The 16708-nt window shown below is 47.6% G+C and overlaps 2 protein-coding genes across 2 annotated transcripts; one reads left to right on the forward strand and one right to left on the reverse strand.

Annotated features, from left to right (window-relative positions):
* The first annotated feature begins 3393 nt into the window (after nt 1-3393).
* LOC123083566 (U1 small nuclear ribonucleoprotein 70 kDa-like) lies at nt 3394-7914 on the forward strand. The gene is made up of 3 exons (XM_044505581.1): nt 3394-3482; nt 7132-7388; nt 7465-7914. Exons 2-3 carry the CDS (start codon nt 7134-7136, stop codon nt 7771-7773), a joined length of 564 nt encoding a protein of 187 aa, XP_044361516.1. The 5' UTR covers nt 3394-3482; nt 7132-7133; the 3' UTR covers nt 7774-7914.
* A 3341-nt stretch (nt 7915-11255) lies between these two features.
* LOC123084530 (protein MAIN-LIKE 2-like) lies at nt 11256-12676 on the reverse strand. Its single transcript, XM_044506083.1, has 4 exons — nt 12338-12676; nt 11653-12255; nt 11551-11578; nt 11256-11296 (listed from the first exon to the last, which is right to left on the reverse strand). The coding sequence occupies exons 1-4, from the start codon at nt 12446-12448 to the stop codon at nt 11256-11258; spliced, it is 783 nt and encodes a 260-aa protein (XP_044362018.1). The 5' UTR covers nt 12449-12676.
* Between the last annotated feature and the right edge of the window lie 4032 nt (nt 12677-16708).

The following is a 16708-nucleotide window of genomic DNA, read 5'->3' on the forward strand; positions in this document are numbered from 1 at the left end:
TAGCTGGCTGCTGTGGGGGTTGAAAATGAACAGGGAGATTTTGGGGGATGTAAGGATATTGGAATTGCGGTTGCTGCATCCAGGGGGCCATTTGGGGGTACTGAAAATTGGGCCCAGAGTAACCATGATACATCTGGTTCATGGCTGGGTGCATCAAATTCGTAGAGCTGGACCCAATGGGGATAATAGGAGGTTTGGCAAAGATCGAGGGGGGGGGGGGCTTGCTGGCTGGTAGGAGGAGGGTTAGAGGTAGGAGCACTGATCTGAGGCATGGCTACTAGCGGAGGGGTGGGGGGAGGGATAGGAGGCCGGATCGCATCATTGCGTCCACGGCCGCCTCCGCTCCTACCTCCTCTAGGCCTAGGTTGCCCTGCTCCAGCCATCTTCTTCGCAACAGCAGCAAAAGGAATCTTGCCTGTTTTCTTCGACCAAAAGTCTCGAGAGAAGCTAAAATGCTTAGGCTCAAAGAGTTGATCAGAGGGGCCAGCAGGAAAACAGTCAGCGACCGAGAAAAATCCGGAGGCGAATAGATCTCGCCAGATCCAGACTAGGTTTTGGGTTCCATGGTGGCCATGAGTGCGGTATGGGTGGCGGCGAAACCTAGCGGAGTGGGGATCAGGGCGGCTATCACGAGAAGAATTATAGATCACGAGGCTGCCTAGAGCCCTAGTGCTAGCGGTCAGGATAGACTTGGAATTAATCGAACGGCCATCGGGGCCAGGGAGGCTGACACGGGGGTCCCGCCTCAACAACTTTTGGCCCTGACCTCCACACCTCATCGGAGCAGGGACAACGAATGGTGGCGGCGAAGGATCACGCCGTCGACTAGAAATTTGAGCAGTAGCATAAACGCAGGGAGAAGAGACACAGTGAATACCAGAGTTCGCTGTCGTTGTAGACCCATTGGATCCAATCCCCTTTCTCGGCAGGCAGGCGTCTGAACCTCCGCCAGCCAATTCAGAACAAGTATTCAATCCCGAATCGACGCCGGCGGCCAGGTCGAGATGCCTTGGAGCGGCGCACCCGACGGCACCACCCCCAGCATGCCTTCCCAGTGCAACGCCCTGCGCGGATCTCCTCATTTGGCTTCTGCCCTCGCCCACTGCACATACGTAGTCGATGTGGAGTGCGGGAATGGAGGCATCCTCAGCCTCTCTGCCGCTGACGCCTCACCGTATATGCGCCTCGCTAGATTCCTCTGTTCTTCTTCAGCCCTCGTGCGGCAAACATCTGCAAACCTTGTAGCCGCGGCCTTCGTATCCGGATCTATCGCCGCCACCACCGCCCGATCCACTGCCTTGTGCTCCTGGACCCGGCAGATCCACGCTGCTACGGCGGCACGGATCCTCTTCGCCCGGTCCACCCACCCCGGAGCCACCGTCGCCATGAGCACCGCCTGCGGGATTGGTGAGATCAATCTCACCAAATCGGCGCAGGTCTCCTGGATTCGGGTTGGAGAGGGGGGGGGAGGGAATGTTATGATCAGAAAGAGAATATGATGAGGACAGACCACTTGGCATCACAACTTGCTTTTATCTGGGAGGCTGATTCAGATTCAGATATTAGAAGTACACTCTCATCAGAACATTCATTTCTGACGCAGCTAATGGTGTTGATGCGTGCTGATGTGTCCCATATTCAAAACTTTGAAAGTGCTCTTGAAAGAGAGAAAGACGGAGTATTAGTAAAAGAGTATATCATCAAGGCATGGACATATTGTCACGAGCAGAGGATGAGACTCGCGTATGGAAGGAGCATTGGGATGCCACTGGACCTACCATCAGGACTTCGCGAACTTTCTCTTTCTTCATGCAGTATTACAGATGGAGCTTTAGCTATTTGCCTTGATGGTCTGGCTTCACACGAAAATTTGCTCTTACAAAATATTATGACTTTAACTACACTTCCTTCGGAATAGGTCCTCCAACATTTGACAAATCTCGAGTCCTTGTCCATCGAATATTGCTGGTGTCTCAGGTCATTGTGGGGCATACGAGCTGCTACCTCTCTTTCAGATGTTGGATTGCTTTCATGCCCTTCTTTAGAGTTGGCACGTGGGGCCGAATGTTTGCCTTTATCACTTGATAGCCTCTCTATAGACATTAGACAATTGTGTGCTTGCAGCTGACTTTCTCTGTATTGACTGGGATTACATGGATGACATTAGCATAACCAATTGCAGAATCACCTCATGTTTGTCTTTTGGTAGTCTCACCTCCATCAAAACATTCTCACTGCAGCACTTGCCAGATTTATGTATGCTCGAAGGATTGTCTTCCCTCCAACTTCACCACGTACATTTGATTGATGTTCCGAAACTCACCCCGGAGTGTGTCTTGCAGTTTCAAGTCCAGTACTCACTCCATGTTAGCAGTCCTGCAGTATGCTCTCAGCTGAGGGTTTGACATCTGTTCCAGCAGTTCTCTCTGTTCAAGGATGCAAGGAACCCATTTCCTTTGAAGAAAACTCAAACGTCACATCTGTCACGAGCCTGAAATTCTTTCATTGTCAAATAATTTCCCTGCCAACAAATATGAAGTGCTTCTCCAATCTAAAGTATCCGGAAATCGGTGCCTGCCCCAACATATTATCTTTACCAGATCTGCCATCCTCCCTTCAGCACATACGCGTACGGGGCTGTGAGTTCTCAAGGAGAGCTGCCAAGCACGTGATGGAGAAAGTTGGCCAAAGATTGCGCATATCCGTTGGAAGGAAATTGGTTAAAGTGTGATTGATATTCCCACCTTCAAATAAACAGAAAGGTAAATTAGCTCATGCCGACCACCTTTGCCTTCTCAAAGATATATAGCCTTGCGTAATATATATGCATTCCATAAAATTGCAGGCCCAAGATGCGTGCCCTCCAGCAACCTTCTACGGGATGGATTGCCTCAGGCTGGCTCATCCTACTGCTCCACTCTGTCTCCTACTTCACAATATTTTCGGACGGAGGTAGTACTATATATGCTGACTGTTAGGTGATGGACCAGGTCAGCACAGGAGTCCTCGCAGGAGCTGTTCACGTCGATCGGGCACCCGCCAGCGCTTCCCCCGCGCCTCTCCCACCTACCACCACTACTCCCACCCATCCACCAGACCCGCCCGCACCTGGACAAAATTACTGTTCTGACCCTTAAGGCAAACTAAATCCCGATTTGACCTCGTTCCGAAAAAAATTTCGTTTCTGACCTTTTTCGGTGACGCCAAGGTCCCTGGCGTCTGGGTTACGAAGCAGACGCCGGGGTCCCTGGCGTCTGGCCCCTGGCCCGCACTGCCCGCCTGCCCGTTGACCTGCTGACGTGGCAAAGGGGCCAGACGCCAGGGACCGTGGCGTCTGGCCCCGGTAAGTGGATAACCCCACCGGGAGAGTGTGTGGGTCCCACCCCACACACTTTCCCCAATCCAGCCCGAGCTTGAAGAAGAGCTGCTGCCTCCCCACTCTCTCTCACCCCTCAAGCTCCCCCTCAAATCCTCTCCAAAAGGTACATCCCTTAGGTGGATCTTTCCATCACTTTGTTGCTCTTGTTAATCTCTCCCAAATCATCCAATTATTTTTTGTTAAGTCTTGTCCTTTTGGTTGCATTTTATACATGTTGGTGGAACCCTAGTTCATGTTTTCTCCCCCTTATGTTAGTGTGAATGGCTTGGTTAACTTTGATAATATAGTGCTATGCATGGTGTGTAGTAGGAATATATGTTTGTTGAGTAGAAAGATTGGGGGTTAGGGTTAGTTAGTGATTAGGGTTAACTTTGCTTAGTGTGTTAATTAGTGATTAGTGATACTTTTGTGGACATCGCCAATAATTTAGTGTTGATATGATTTGGATATAATAAGATGTATTTGGATAAACACCAATTCTCATTGAGGTCTTAAATGCATTCATGTAATTTTTAGATGGAGAGACTTGTTAATGTTCATTACATTGACAAGGAGGCATTCTTGAGTAACAATGCCGACACGGGTGAGGAACCATTGGTTTTTGATAGAAGCCCTAGCTATGAGGATGTTGTTGCAAAAGTGAGACAAGTCTTGAAGTGGATGGACACCAATGTTGATGTTAAGTTAATAGGAAGGTATGATGTTGGAGTTGGAGCCAAATCTCGCTTGAAAAGTATGCCTATCACCTCGGATTTGCATTGGGATGTATACAAGGAAAAAGTATCCCAATCGGAAGACAAGTCACTTGAATTGTTTGCCACCACTGAATCTCCTCGGTTTACCTTTGATTTGAACCGGCATGTCTCTTCCCCAATGGATGACATGAGCGAGAGGACAATGGTGCCACTTGTTGAGCATAGGGTTGTGGTTGATGCCCCCAATGTTTATCCCCCACCATGTCCCCGTGTACCAACTATCAAAGCAAATGAGGTTGAGTTGTATGCCCCCAATGCTTCTAGCCAACCACCAACTAGCCAAGCAAATGAGGTTGAGTTGTATGCCCCCAATGCTTCTAGCCAACCACCAACTAGCCAAGCAAATGAAGTTGAGGTGATTGCTAGTGACGGAGTAATTCAAGAGGATGAAGATGCTTATGATGACGACGAAGAGCAAGAGGAAGGGTTTCATGGCAATGATGTTGGTGACTTGGATGTGTACATAGCGCAAAAGGACATGGATCGTGACTTGCCTTTTAGGCGTCAATATGCGTATGACTCGGATGACGAGGGTCCAGTTGAACAGTTGGACGAGGATGGATTCACAAAGGAGGAGAACCAAATCCACTTTGAGCTGACGGGCTTACAAAAAAGAACTCACTTATTTAAAGATCTCGGCCTTGCCCATAAAGCTGTTGTTGACGGTGGAATGAGAATGACGGCGATTGAGCCAACACCATGCCCGGATCCAGGAGAACCAAGGGTGGAGAATGAGGACGAGAATGCTTATTTGAAGAAAGGATTGAAGTTTCTGAGCTTGCCTATGCTGAAGTTTTGGTTGGCTGACTATGCCATTCGAAACCATAGGCCAATTTATGTTGAGCACTCCGACATGAAATTGCGTTACACCGTGGTGTGTGAGCAAAAGGAATGCACATGGAAGGTTCGTGCAAGAAAGCTTAAAGAAACCGAAGAATGGGTGTTAACAAGTTGTGATACCACTCATAGATGCAAACCGCCATCGAAACGACTTAGAAAGACACACCGTCAACTCACATCTGAGTATCTTGGATACAAATGGATGAAAGACATAGCCTTTGATCCCACTGTGAAAGTGAGGTTTCTCATGCGGACGGTGAAAAAACAATTTGGTTATGAAGTCAAGTATGGGAAGGCATGGAAGGCAAAGGCAAATGCTATTAGGATGTTGTACGGTGGTTATGAAGAAGCATACAACCAGCTCCCAAGGTTGTTGGCCGCCATTGCACATAGGAACCCGGGCATGTTTCATGTGGTCGAGGATCACGAGGGAGTGTTCCACCGTGCCTTCTGGAGTTATGGACAATGTGTGGAGGCGTTTCAGCATTGTCGTCCGGTCTTGTCTATAGATGGCACGTTCTTGACCGGTAGATATAAGGGCACACTAATGGTAGCAATGGCGCACTCATCAAACGACAACGTGTTGCCATGTGCATTTGCTTTGGTGCCTTCCGAGCACCAAGACAACTGGGAGTGGTTCATGGGTCATGTTAGGCACAACGTGATTGGGGCTAGGGAGGTATGCATCATATCGGACCGACATCATGGCATACTCAAGGCAATGGACATTGTTATTCCAGGATTTCCAAAGCTTCACCACAGATGGTGCATGAGGCATTTCGTGGCCAACTTTTACCGGGCATGTAAGAGCAAGGAGCTCAGCAAAGACCTTACCCATGTATGTGTGGCCTTCACCACCCAAGGTTTCGATGCTCGGTACAACAAACTCTTTGCAGCGGTGAACGAAGGGGGAAAAGACTTCTTAACTAGGAATTTAAGTGAGAAGCACAAGTGGGCACGCGCTCATGACGATGGTGGTTGGCGATATGGCGACATGACGAGCAATCTCGTAGAATGTTTCAACAATGTGTTGAAGGGTGCTCGTGCTTTGCCGGTGACTGCAATAGTGGAGTACACCTTCTTCAAGCTTAATGAGTACTTTCAGAGGCATTCTGAAGAGACTGCAAAATGGATAGGTGAAAAAAAGGATTATCCGGAAAAGGTTGATGAATGGTTGCAGTTACAAGCAAGCAAGTCTTCACGACAACAAGTTATCGTATTCGATAGACTTGAAATGATCTATCAAATTGATGAGCCAGGTGGCACAACACGAGATGGTAGACAATATGGTGGTGCTGCATTTGAGGTGAAACTGAAGACTCGGTGGTGCCAGTGCGAGAGGCCTAGTAAGTATCATTGGCCATGCTCGCATTTGATAACGGCGGCGAAGGCGAGAAACATACATGTTAATGATGGAAAAACCGTGAGGATGCAAGAGTTCCATGTGGAAGCTACTAGGTTGACATGGGCGCCAAGATTTCACCCTTTCTTGGACCAATCACAGTGGCCTGAGTACCATGGCCCTCATATTAGGCCAGACCCTCTTCTGAAGGTGGAGACGAAGGGTAGAAGGAGAACTAAGAGGTTCAGGGGTGATATGGATGACCTGGCTGGATACACTGGCATGAAACAATTTGGTAGCGGTCATTTCATGGAGGCTCCTGACATTATCAACTGTGGGGTGTGCGGTGAAGGGGGACACAATGAGCGGACATGCAAAAAAAAGAAAACCAAAAAAAGAAAAACAAGTCGTGGAGGCGGCACCGATGGTGAAAGAGGTGGAAGAGGTGACGGTGGTGGTGGTCGAGGAAGAACGAGCGTCAGAGGTGGTAGTGGTGGTCGTAGAGGGAGCACAAGTGCTAGAGGTGCTAGTGTTCGTAGAGGGAGCACAAGTGCTAGAGGTGGTGGTCGAGCTAGCACAAGTGCTAGAGGTGGTGGTCGAGCAGCCACAAGTGCTAGAGGTGGTCGTGGTCGAAGAGGAAGCACAAGTGCTAGAGGTGGTCGTAGAGGAATGGTTGATAATGGATCGGCCTTCGGTTATTTGTTTAATCCAGATGGTTGATCTAATAATAATGGTATATTATTTGTTCATACAATTCCTAGCATTTATGCATTTGCTCTCTTAATGTCTTGTGCTAACAATTGTTCTTTTTGTAGGCATGGCTTCATCCGGTTCCAGGACGAGGCCACCGTGCGCGGACCAAGAGGACATGCCGAAGACGTGGTTGGAGGCCAGTTTGGACAAGAAGAAGGAGAAGGATGTGCCCACACCACCATGTTGGTGTGGTGATGTTTGCAAGCTGAAGGTGTCCACTGACCGCAACAAGTCATGGACAGAAGGTAGAAGGTTTTTCGTGTGTCCCAACTATGCACATGATCGTCGAAGGCCAACTAACGCATATGACATACCACCGGTATGTTAGGTGTACATATAAAAAACATCAACAAGTTGTCACTCATATGTCTAACAAAATCATGGTTTATATGTAGTCCCCTCCTCCACTTTGCAAGTACTTCACTTGGATAGATCACGAGGTACCAAAAGATATCCAAGAGGACCAACGTGCAGATTGGTTACGGAGGCAGCGCCTATTCGAGGAGTCCTATGCACGGGGATTGGAGCGGGAGCGTCGTGAGAAGGAGGCTCGTGAGCGCAAGAAGCGTGAGCAAGAGAGGGCACGCAAAGAGAAGGCGGCTCGTCAAGAAGAGAGGGCAAGCAAACTTGCAAGGGCTCGCGATGCACGAGAGGAGGACGAGGCACGTGACAAGAAGGGAAAGTGGCCCCGGACTACTCAGTAGACAAATGGAAAGGCACCGGCGTCGATGATGAACTGTCGAGACTTTGTTTAATGTATGAACTTATTATTCGAGACCTTGTGTGGTCATGAACTATTTCTGTCATTCGAGACTATTTGAGATTATGTGCAAACTATGTTCGTCATTCGAGACTAGTTGATATGCTTTGTTCATATTTTTGGTTGAGAGTAGCATGCTTTGTTCATATTTAACAGTGTTTGCTAGTTGTTGCTAAGCAAAAACTTTAACAAGCTGTGTGCAAAAACACCAGGCCCACACCCAGACGCCAGGGTGCATGGCGTCTGCCTCCCAGATCCAGACGCCAGGGTCCCTGGCGTCTGGCTTGCTTTGCTCACGCAGGTGACCAGACAGGCCGTCTGGTGTGTCTGATGGACACCCAGACGCCAAGGTCCCTGGCGTCTGCCTCCCACACCCAGACGCCAGGGTCCCTGGCGTCTGGCTTGCTTTGCTCACGCAGGTGACCAGACAGGCCGTCTGGTGTGTCTGATGGACACCCAGACGCCAAGGTCACTGGCGTCTGCCTCCCAGATCCAGACGCCAGGACCCTGGCGTCTGGCGTGCTTTGCTCACGCAGGTGACCAGACAGGCCGTCTGGTGTGTCTGATGGACACCCAGACGCCAAGGTCCCTGGCGTCTGGTGTCCAGAAAGCATTCTTGTCTAATGGATAAGATTCGAGTGGATAAGATTTTGGGCCCACCTCTACCCCTCTCATCCATTCATCTCCACCTCTACCCCTCTCATTTCACTCATATCCACCCACTCTCACCTCTAGCCCTGCCAACGTCACTCCCTCGTCCAGCACCCTAACCCCCCCCCCTCAGATCTCTCACAAATCGGTCCGGTTTCACCGTTGGATCTTCAGGATTTCGAGACTAGAAGGTAAATCAACTCCACCCCCATTTTTTGGTTGGTTTAATTTATCATACTTTTGTGAAAACCCTAGTTTGTTTTCCTCGTGGTTTAATGTATCATAGGTTAGCTACTAAGAGATTTGTGTGCTGTAGATGGCTAACGAAACTCAGTGGTTGCTTAGCCCTGTTGTTCATGTGCATGGCTTGTCTCCATGTATTGTGCAAGTTAGTCAAGTGGACCTCACTTTTGATTGCTTGAAGACTAAATTCATGTTGAAGCAAGGGTTGAAGGAAGAGGATTTTGTGTACTACGTCAGCAGGAGGAAGTCAGATGGCCCCGGGGAAAGAAAATTGGTTGACATAACTGATGATGACAAGATTCAAGAAATGCTGGAAGAATGGAAATGGAAAAGGGTTGTTGACTTGCATTGCTACAGGAAACTGAGTTATATGTGATGTTCATGTCGTTTCAACCATCGTGGTCATGAACTACTTATGTCATTCGAGACTATTTGTGTAATTTGAACTATGTTTGTAATTTGCTATGTCATTCGAGACATTGTATCGTAGACCATCGTGGTCATGAACTAAGTTTGTAATTTGAACTATGTTTGTCATTTGTCAACTATAGTGTTATGAAAGACTATGAAATGCTTATGTATGTATGTTATTCGAAACTACAAGTGAAAAGACAAAACTACAAGTGAAAAAGCAAGTATTGTCTGCACTAGGACCAGACGCCAAGGACCCTGGCGTCTGGCTCCCCTGCTTTACCCTGTTTCTGGTGTCAGTAGACTGCCAGACGCCAAGGACCCTGGCGTTTGGTCGCCTGACTTACAGCCAGACGCTAAGGACCCTGGCGTCTGGTCCCCTGACTTACAGCCAGACGCCAAGGACCCTGGCGTCTGGCTCCCTATGCATATAGATGACTAAGTACAGATTTCATCATTCATGTCAAACATTCATATAAATGACTAAATCACAGGAAACAACAATTAACATAAATCACATCATTCATGTCAAACATTCATAGCAACTTCACGAATCCGGTACAACTTAATTCGAACGGCAACAAGTTCATGGAAAGAAACGACAACAAGTTCATGGAAAGAGACTACACCAGGTTCGTCGAAACAAACTAGAACAAGCTCATTGAAACAAACTACAACAAGCTCACTTCTTCCTTCCTCTCTTCACGATATCTTCAAGTGTATGCTCCTCCTCTTTGCTAGCCTCATGCTCCTCCTCTTCGCTAGCCTCCTCCGCCTCTGCATCAATGTTCGACTTATATCTTTGCATTCCTGCAGGCATAAATTGATGAGGATACTCCGGACTATGGAATTCAGTGTTCCATATCTTCTTTCTACCTTTCTGGCCCGGTGTCTTAGCTATTGCTTTGCCTTTTCTAGAGCGGGCATTGCCTTGTGTCGGTTGTGTAACCTGTGATGGTTGTGGAGCATCAACATCATACTCATGATCCTCTTGATGTGTTGCATCATACTCATGCTCATCATGATGTGTTGGCTCCTCTTGATGTGCTGGCTCCTCTTCATTGACCTCCTCCTCTATGTCCTCTTCGTTCTGGACATAACGCCGTTTATTAGCTCTGGCGGCGCGGCTACCTGGTGCATACACGTCACTGGACTTAGCACCATGGCAAGAAAGCATAGCTGCCATCTTATGGAACCGCTTCTTGAACTTCTGCGACAACACAAAATATGCTATGATATGAGATGCAAATAACTAATCCGCGAAAAAAACTTTTATAATATATTGCGACTAACCTCCATCGTGCTCCTAAGAGTCCTCTCAGATAATGCACCACCAGGTGGATGACTCAGTGCAACATTGGCATCGTTGACGCACATAAGCAACTCTCTGCCCTGCAATTCATGAGCACACCAAACTTATGTATTTGAAAGAAAGACAACATGATGCAAGTATGTTAGAATAGGTCAAACAGACTACCATTTCGTCATGCATCGGTGCGTAGTCAACATGAGCCCCTCTGGTGTCTCTCACAGCCGTGTTGAAGGTATGATAACCTTCTGTAGTCTCCGGGTCTTCAGACACCAACTCCGACCACTCCTCGTGAGTCCAACCTGGCTTCAGCTTTAACCGGTAACGATCCGCATACCACACTTGATACTTCTGATATGCTGACTGATTGTGAGGTCTATTCTCTGATTGCACTAACGTGTCTCTTTGATTCCAAATTTCTATCCACGCACGGTGTTTGTTTGCCCAATCCGATATATCCTGATTGTTCCTTCGATCGAACCTACAAATGATGCACGGGACAAAGCATTAGCAAACACTGACTTATTCAATGCTCTACTACATACTCAAGGCATGCTTGCTTACCGATGCAGAGATAGCATTTCCTCCTTGCTCTCCTCAATTGGAATACCTTGTCTTTTTCCAAATTGTCTTGCCACACGGTCTACAAAGTGCCACTCGACTGCGAAGAAGCATATCATTGGGCACCTCGCCCGCCAAAGATGGCTATCACGCGTGCACATCTCATTAAGATCAAAGTCACAATCTTCCACATAAGGTAAACAATGTACCTGCAAAACAAAGAGATACATTGTTAGCTACATACATAAGTTTCATTCTTGACTAAATTTTATCTCATCGAACTTCTCATAACCTGCTCAGCAGTCAAGGTGTCCAGCTCGTTCATATAGCACTTGTATCGCACATGCGAGCTTCCTGTGTACACTGTCACTTGTTCCCAATAGTAAGCAAGCGTAGGGCGCCGATATGGATCATCATCATGCAACCCGTCATGATTACCCCGTGGGTTTTCCATGAGGGGGTTCTTCAAATCGGGCCGTCCAACCGGGATCCGCTCCCACATCCACACGGATAGGCTCCAAACAAACCTAGACAATGAGGATGTACCTCCCTTCCTCCGACACGCCAAGTCAAGCTGCAATCAAACAAACATGTTAGATATGGAGGCGCATGACAAATGCAAAATAATTGGTTGCAAATATCTCTTACCTGACGATACAAGTATGCTAGTGCGGCCGAACCCCAGCTATACTGGGTATCCCAGTTATTAAGTGGCTCCAAGAACATCCAGAGGGCTGAGTTCCCGGTTGCATCTGAGAAGACTACCTTGGTTAGTACATACCAAAGATAGGCCTGCGCGTACTGCTGCACAACCACGTCATTGGCATCCTGAGGGCACGGGTTGGTGTTTCCTCTGACCAGTTTTAGCCAAGAATGCCTCACTTTCGCTGTATCGGCCTTGCCTTCCTGAGGGCCCTCGGGCTGAACGCCAATTAAATCGGCAGTCCGTTCTCGCCAATTACCCACGCTGACACGACCGGTAACAGCTTGTCCATTGATAGGAAGGCCGCTTATCATAGCCATGTCCTGTAGGGTCATCGTCATCTCCCCACATGGAAGGTGGAAGGAGTGAGTCTCCGGCCTCCAACGATCCACAAGTGCGGTCAGCGCCGCGTGGTTCACCGGCGGAGCGCGTCGCTTAAACTGCAACACGAATGGGAGAAGACCCAATCTCCGAATGTAAGGCTCATACCGCGGGTCGTAATCAAAGTCATCAGCGGAATGACCCCTCATGCGCATAGCAACTACAACCTGCAAATAAAGTGATGTTTTAATAATCAATACAAGAACACAAATGAGAAACAACGAAAATTGACCCAGTCTTGCTTCTTACCTGTCCATTTTCAATGGCACGAGCACGATGCTCCTTATCCCACTCATCGATTAATCCGTCATACCAAGGTCCATCACCATCCGCCATCCTACAAAAAAATTTCACAAACATCTATGAATACATGAACAATATCAAACAATTTCCTTCTCCAAGTTTATTCCATATGAAAACACCATTCTTCTCAAACATAACCACATCATTTCTTTCTTCTACATATGCACACATATCATCTAGAGTACCAAATTTCACCATCAAATATATTTCATTATCATCATCCGCCATTCTATTGAACAAATCATGTCACACACAATAAGAAAATTTCATCATCTCTTTTGCATAAATTTTTTTGCCAACAATAGGATTATCTACACATACACACATCATCTATCAAACCAAATATAGTATGCCAAAGTCTATTTTACATACACAAATCATATATTCATCACCCCTCTTAATTCAAAAAAAAATTCCTATGGACAACATATACACAAAACCGAATTGATTTTACCTACATGTTCAACTACACATCATCTACTGCATACCTAATCATCTATCAACTACACAAAATTTTCTAAAAATAAGAAACCATCTACTCATCTAACATCACCTAGTGTTGAATAATGCATCCAACCAAAGAGGGAAAACAAAAAAAATTGGAGGGAATGGGGGAGAATACCTCAAAGAAGCTTGGGGGGGTCCGATCTGTGAGTTTGAGGGGTTGATGGAGTAGATCAAGGGGGGTGGTGGTGGGAGGGAGAGAAGGGGCGAAGAACAGAGCCCTCTGTTCGTCGTGCGCCGCCAGGAGAAAGATGGGGATGGGTGGGCTGGCCCGCGCGGTTATCCACTTACCGGGGCTAGACGCCAGGGACCCTGGCGTCTGGCCCCTTTGCTACGTCAGCAGGTCAACGGGCAGGCGGGCAGTGCGGGCCAGGGGCCAGACGCCAGGGACCGTGGCGTCTGCTTCGTAACCCAGACGCCAGGGACCTTGGCGTCACCGAAAAAGGTCAGAAACAAAAAAAATTTTAGAACGAGGTCAAATCGGGATTTAGTTTGCCTTAAGGGTCAGAACAGTAATTTTGTCCCCCGCACCTGCCACTCCGCACGCACATGCAGATGCTGCCAACACGCATGCAACACCCGCTCACACAACGCCCGTCCATGCAGATCCTACCCCAATACGTGCGACGCCCATCCACCAATCCGCTGCCATTCCTTCACCTAACGTCGCTCGTCCTCTTCCATCCCATGCAGTTCCTGTCCAAGTTCCTGCCAATGCTCACACTATGCGCACTCGTGGCAAGGCCGGTTTTGGTCTCCCTACTCGTCGTATCAACTTAACAGCCTCCGGCCCCCCTTCTCCCATTTCTCCTCTTCCCACATCCTATAAACAAGCCCTTCTTGACCCCAACTGGTTTCAGGCTATGAAAGAAGAACATGACGCCCTCCTCCACAACCACACGTGGTCGCTCATTCCTCGCACTCCCGGAGCCAACGTCGTCTTAGGGAAATGGGTCTTTCGTCACAAATTCAAATCTGACGGCTCTCTCTCTCTCTCGTTATAAGGCTCGGTGGGTTTGTCGGGGTGACTCTCAACAACTGGTATCGATTTTGATGGTCTCTCCTGTCGTTAAGCCTAGTACAATCCGCGCGGTCTTAAGCATTGTTGTTTCTTCTGGGTGGCCCATCCATCAGCTTGATGTGAAAAATGCCTTCCTTCACGGCTCTCTGAATGAGACAGTGTTTTGCTGGCAACCTCCCGGGTTCGCTGACCCGACCTTTCCTGACCACGTCTGTCACTTGCAAAAATCGTTGTACGGGCTGAAACAAGCTCCCCGGGCTTGGTTCACACGCTTCGCCGCGTTCATCTGCACCATTGGGTTCATCCCTTCGCAGTCCGATTCCTCTCTCTTCGTCTTCAAGTCTAATGACCACCTCGCCTATCTTCTTCTATACGTAGATGATATAGTTCTCACCGCCTCCTCCACATCCTTTCTCGATCGCGTCATTTCCTCTCTACGTGCTGAATTCTGCATGACCGATCTCGGGCAGCTCCATCACTTTCTCGGTGTCGCTGTCTCCCGCTCGCCTTCAGGCCTCTTTCTATCCCAGCGGCAATACGCTCTTGACATCCTTTCCAAGGCCGGCATGCTCGAGTGTCATCCCACGTGCACTCCCGCTGAAACTGGTTCCAAACTCTCCGCGTCCGGTGAGCCATACCCTGATCCTACCCTCTATCGCAGCCTCGCAGGAGCTTTACAATACATGACCCTCACCCGCCCTGAGATCGCATACTCCGTGCAACAAGCCTGCCTATTCATGCATGATCCCCACGTTCCTCACTTTAACCACGTCAAGCGCATCCTCCGTTACCTCAAAGGCACCCTCGACCACGGTCTTCTTATTAACACATCCTCTCCCACTTCTCTTACAGCCTACTCTGATGCAGATTGGGCAGGTTGCCCAGATACTCGACGATCTACTTCCGGATACTGTGTTTTTTTGGGTGATAATTTGATTTCTTCGTCGTCAAAATGACAGCTAATAGTCTCCAGGTCCTCCGCGGAAGCCGAGTACCGCTCGGTAGCTCACGCTGTTGCTGAGACAGTTTGGCTTTGACAGCTGCTTGGTGAACTTCATCGACCCATCCAGTGGGCCACTGTCGTGTACTGTGACAACATTTCTGCTGTGTACATGTCCTGTAATCCGGTCCAGCATCGTAGGACTAAACATATAGAGATTGACATACATTTTGTAAGAGAGAAAGTAGCTTTAGGTGAGGTGAGGGTGCTTCATGTTCCCACCAGCGCGCAGTTCGCCGATATCTTCACCAAGGGGCTTCCAACCACAACCTTCACCGGCATCCGTTCCAGTCTCAACGTCGTCGAGCTCGCCGCTGACACTGCGGGGGGGGGGGGGGGTGTTAGGTTATGGACCAGGTCAGCACAGGAGTCCTCGCAGGAGTGTCCCACGCTCCTGCCCACGATCGCCACGATCCCATGATCGCTCACGACGCCTGCTATATGTATCCCCTCATGTACTCACTGTATGGCAATGAAAATCACATCACAACAGTTTTACACTGACAGTTTGGAAAGGCAATTGTTAGTTATGAAAGAGCTGATCAGCTTGTCTGTTAATTGTACAGATTGTTTGATCAACTTATCTGTTTTCCCTTTTATTAAAGTGAAGTAGTTGTGCTCTCTATTGCAGCCGAGCAGTTCGTTCCCTTTTGCTGACAAAACTGCTCTGCATATTGACGGTATCTGTTTATTATTATTATTATTATTGTTATTTGAGGGGGGCGGTATCTGAATTCGTTTGGAAGTTAAAACTCGTGACCCCGCTTTCTGAACAAGAAGCTCACTAGCATCAACACTGTTATTATACTTCCATCTAGCTGACTGCCAGGCTGCCAACAACGGAGTTTCTCCGGGATCGACAGCCGTGACTTTTTTCACCCGTGGGAACTACACCCTCCATCCCATAATATAAAATAAGAGCGCTTTTGGAACTCTTATATTATAGGACGGAGGGAGTAGAAAACTTGTACTCCCTTTGTTTCTAAATATAAGACATTTTAGAGATTTTCAATAGTACTACATACGAATGCATATAGACACATTTTAGAGTGTAGATTCATTCATTTTGCTCCTATGTAGTCCGTATTTTGGAATCTCTAAAAGGTCTTATATTTAGCAACATTTTACTGTGTTTGTTTACTCATTTCAGACCGTACATAATCTATATTAAAATATCAAAAACAGCTTATATTTGTGAAAGGAAGTGATATATATATACATATATATATATATATATATATATATATATATATATATATATATATATATATATATATAGCGCCAAAACAGGGAGGAATGCAACATGATGAGCAAACATGATAAATCTCCTGTAGTTGCCATTTTTTTATACTTTTTTAAGAACTCTTGTAGTTGCCAGCTGTGTATGCACGCAGCATTGTTGGTAGAATATGACAATATGTATGTACCAGCACGGCAGCTATACACTGACGAGCCTCCACGTGGGCACGGCTGGGCTTGATCACTACGCCAGACGACAGATTCCCAGAGACAAGCACACACTCTTTTGGGCTAAGATTACAATTATGGATCATGTGCTCTTGAACTGGTTCATTCCCATGCAGCGGACCTCCTGGGCCGGTCCTTCCCAAAGCAGCATGATCCGGCAGGCGCGTACGTAGCAACCGGATCACACCGATGTTTTGTTGTACACTATTTCCACTAACCATAAGCTGGAATTTTTCATTTTTCAACGGTTAACTATATTTTTTCAGGTGTCCATAATTAATTAATATACTAATGGTTAGATTGAAGATTGGCACATGCCTAATTT

The sequence above is a fragment of the Triticum aestivum genome, chromosome 4A (genome assembly GCF_018294505.1).
Source record: "Triticum aestivum cultivar Chinese Spring chromosome 4A, IWGSC CS RefSeq v2.1, whole genome shotgun sequence".
NCBI classification, from domain to species: Eukaryota; Viridiplantae; Streptophyta; class Magnoliopsida; order Poales; family Poaceae; genus Triticum; species Triticum aestivum.

Excerpts from the sequence above, each read along its gene's own strand:
- LOC123083566 (XM_044505581.1), top strand. The coding sequence starts at position 7,134 with ATGGCTTCATCCGGTTCCAGGACGAGGCCACCGTGCGCGGACCAAGAG. Across the intron at positions 7,389-7,464 it reads ACGCATATGACATACCACCG|TCCCCTCCTCCACTTTGCAA; the intron begins GTATGTTAGGTG and ends GTTTATATGTAG.
- LOC123084530 (XM_044506083.1), bottom strand. The coding sequence starts at position 12,448 with ATGTTTGTGAAATTTTTTTGTAGGATGGCGGATGGTGATGGACCTTGG. Across the intron at positions 12,256-12,337 it reads GTGCCATTGAAAATGGACAG|GTTGTAGTTGCTATGCGCAT; the intron begins GTAAGAAGCAAG and ends CTTTATTTGCAG. Across the intron at positions 11,297-11,550 it reads GGCGTGTCGGAGGAAGGGAG|GTTATGAGAAGTTCGATGAG; the intron begins GTACATCCTCAT and ends ACTGCTGAGCAG.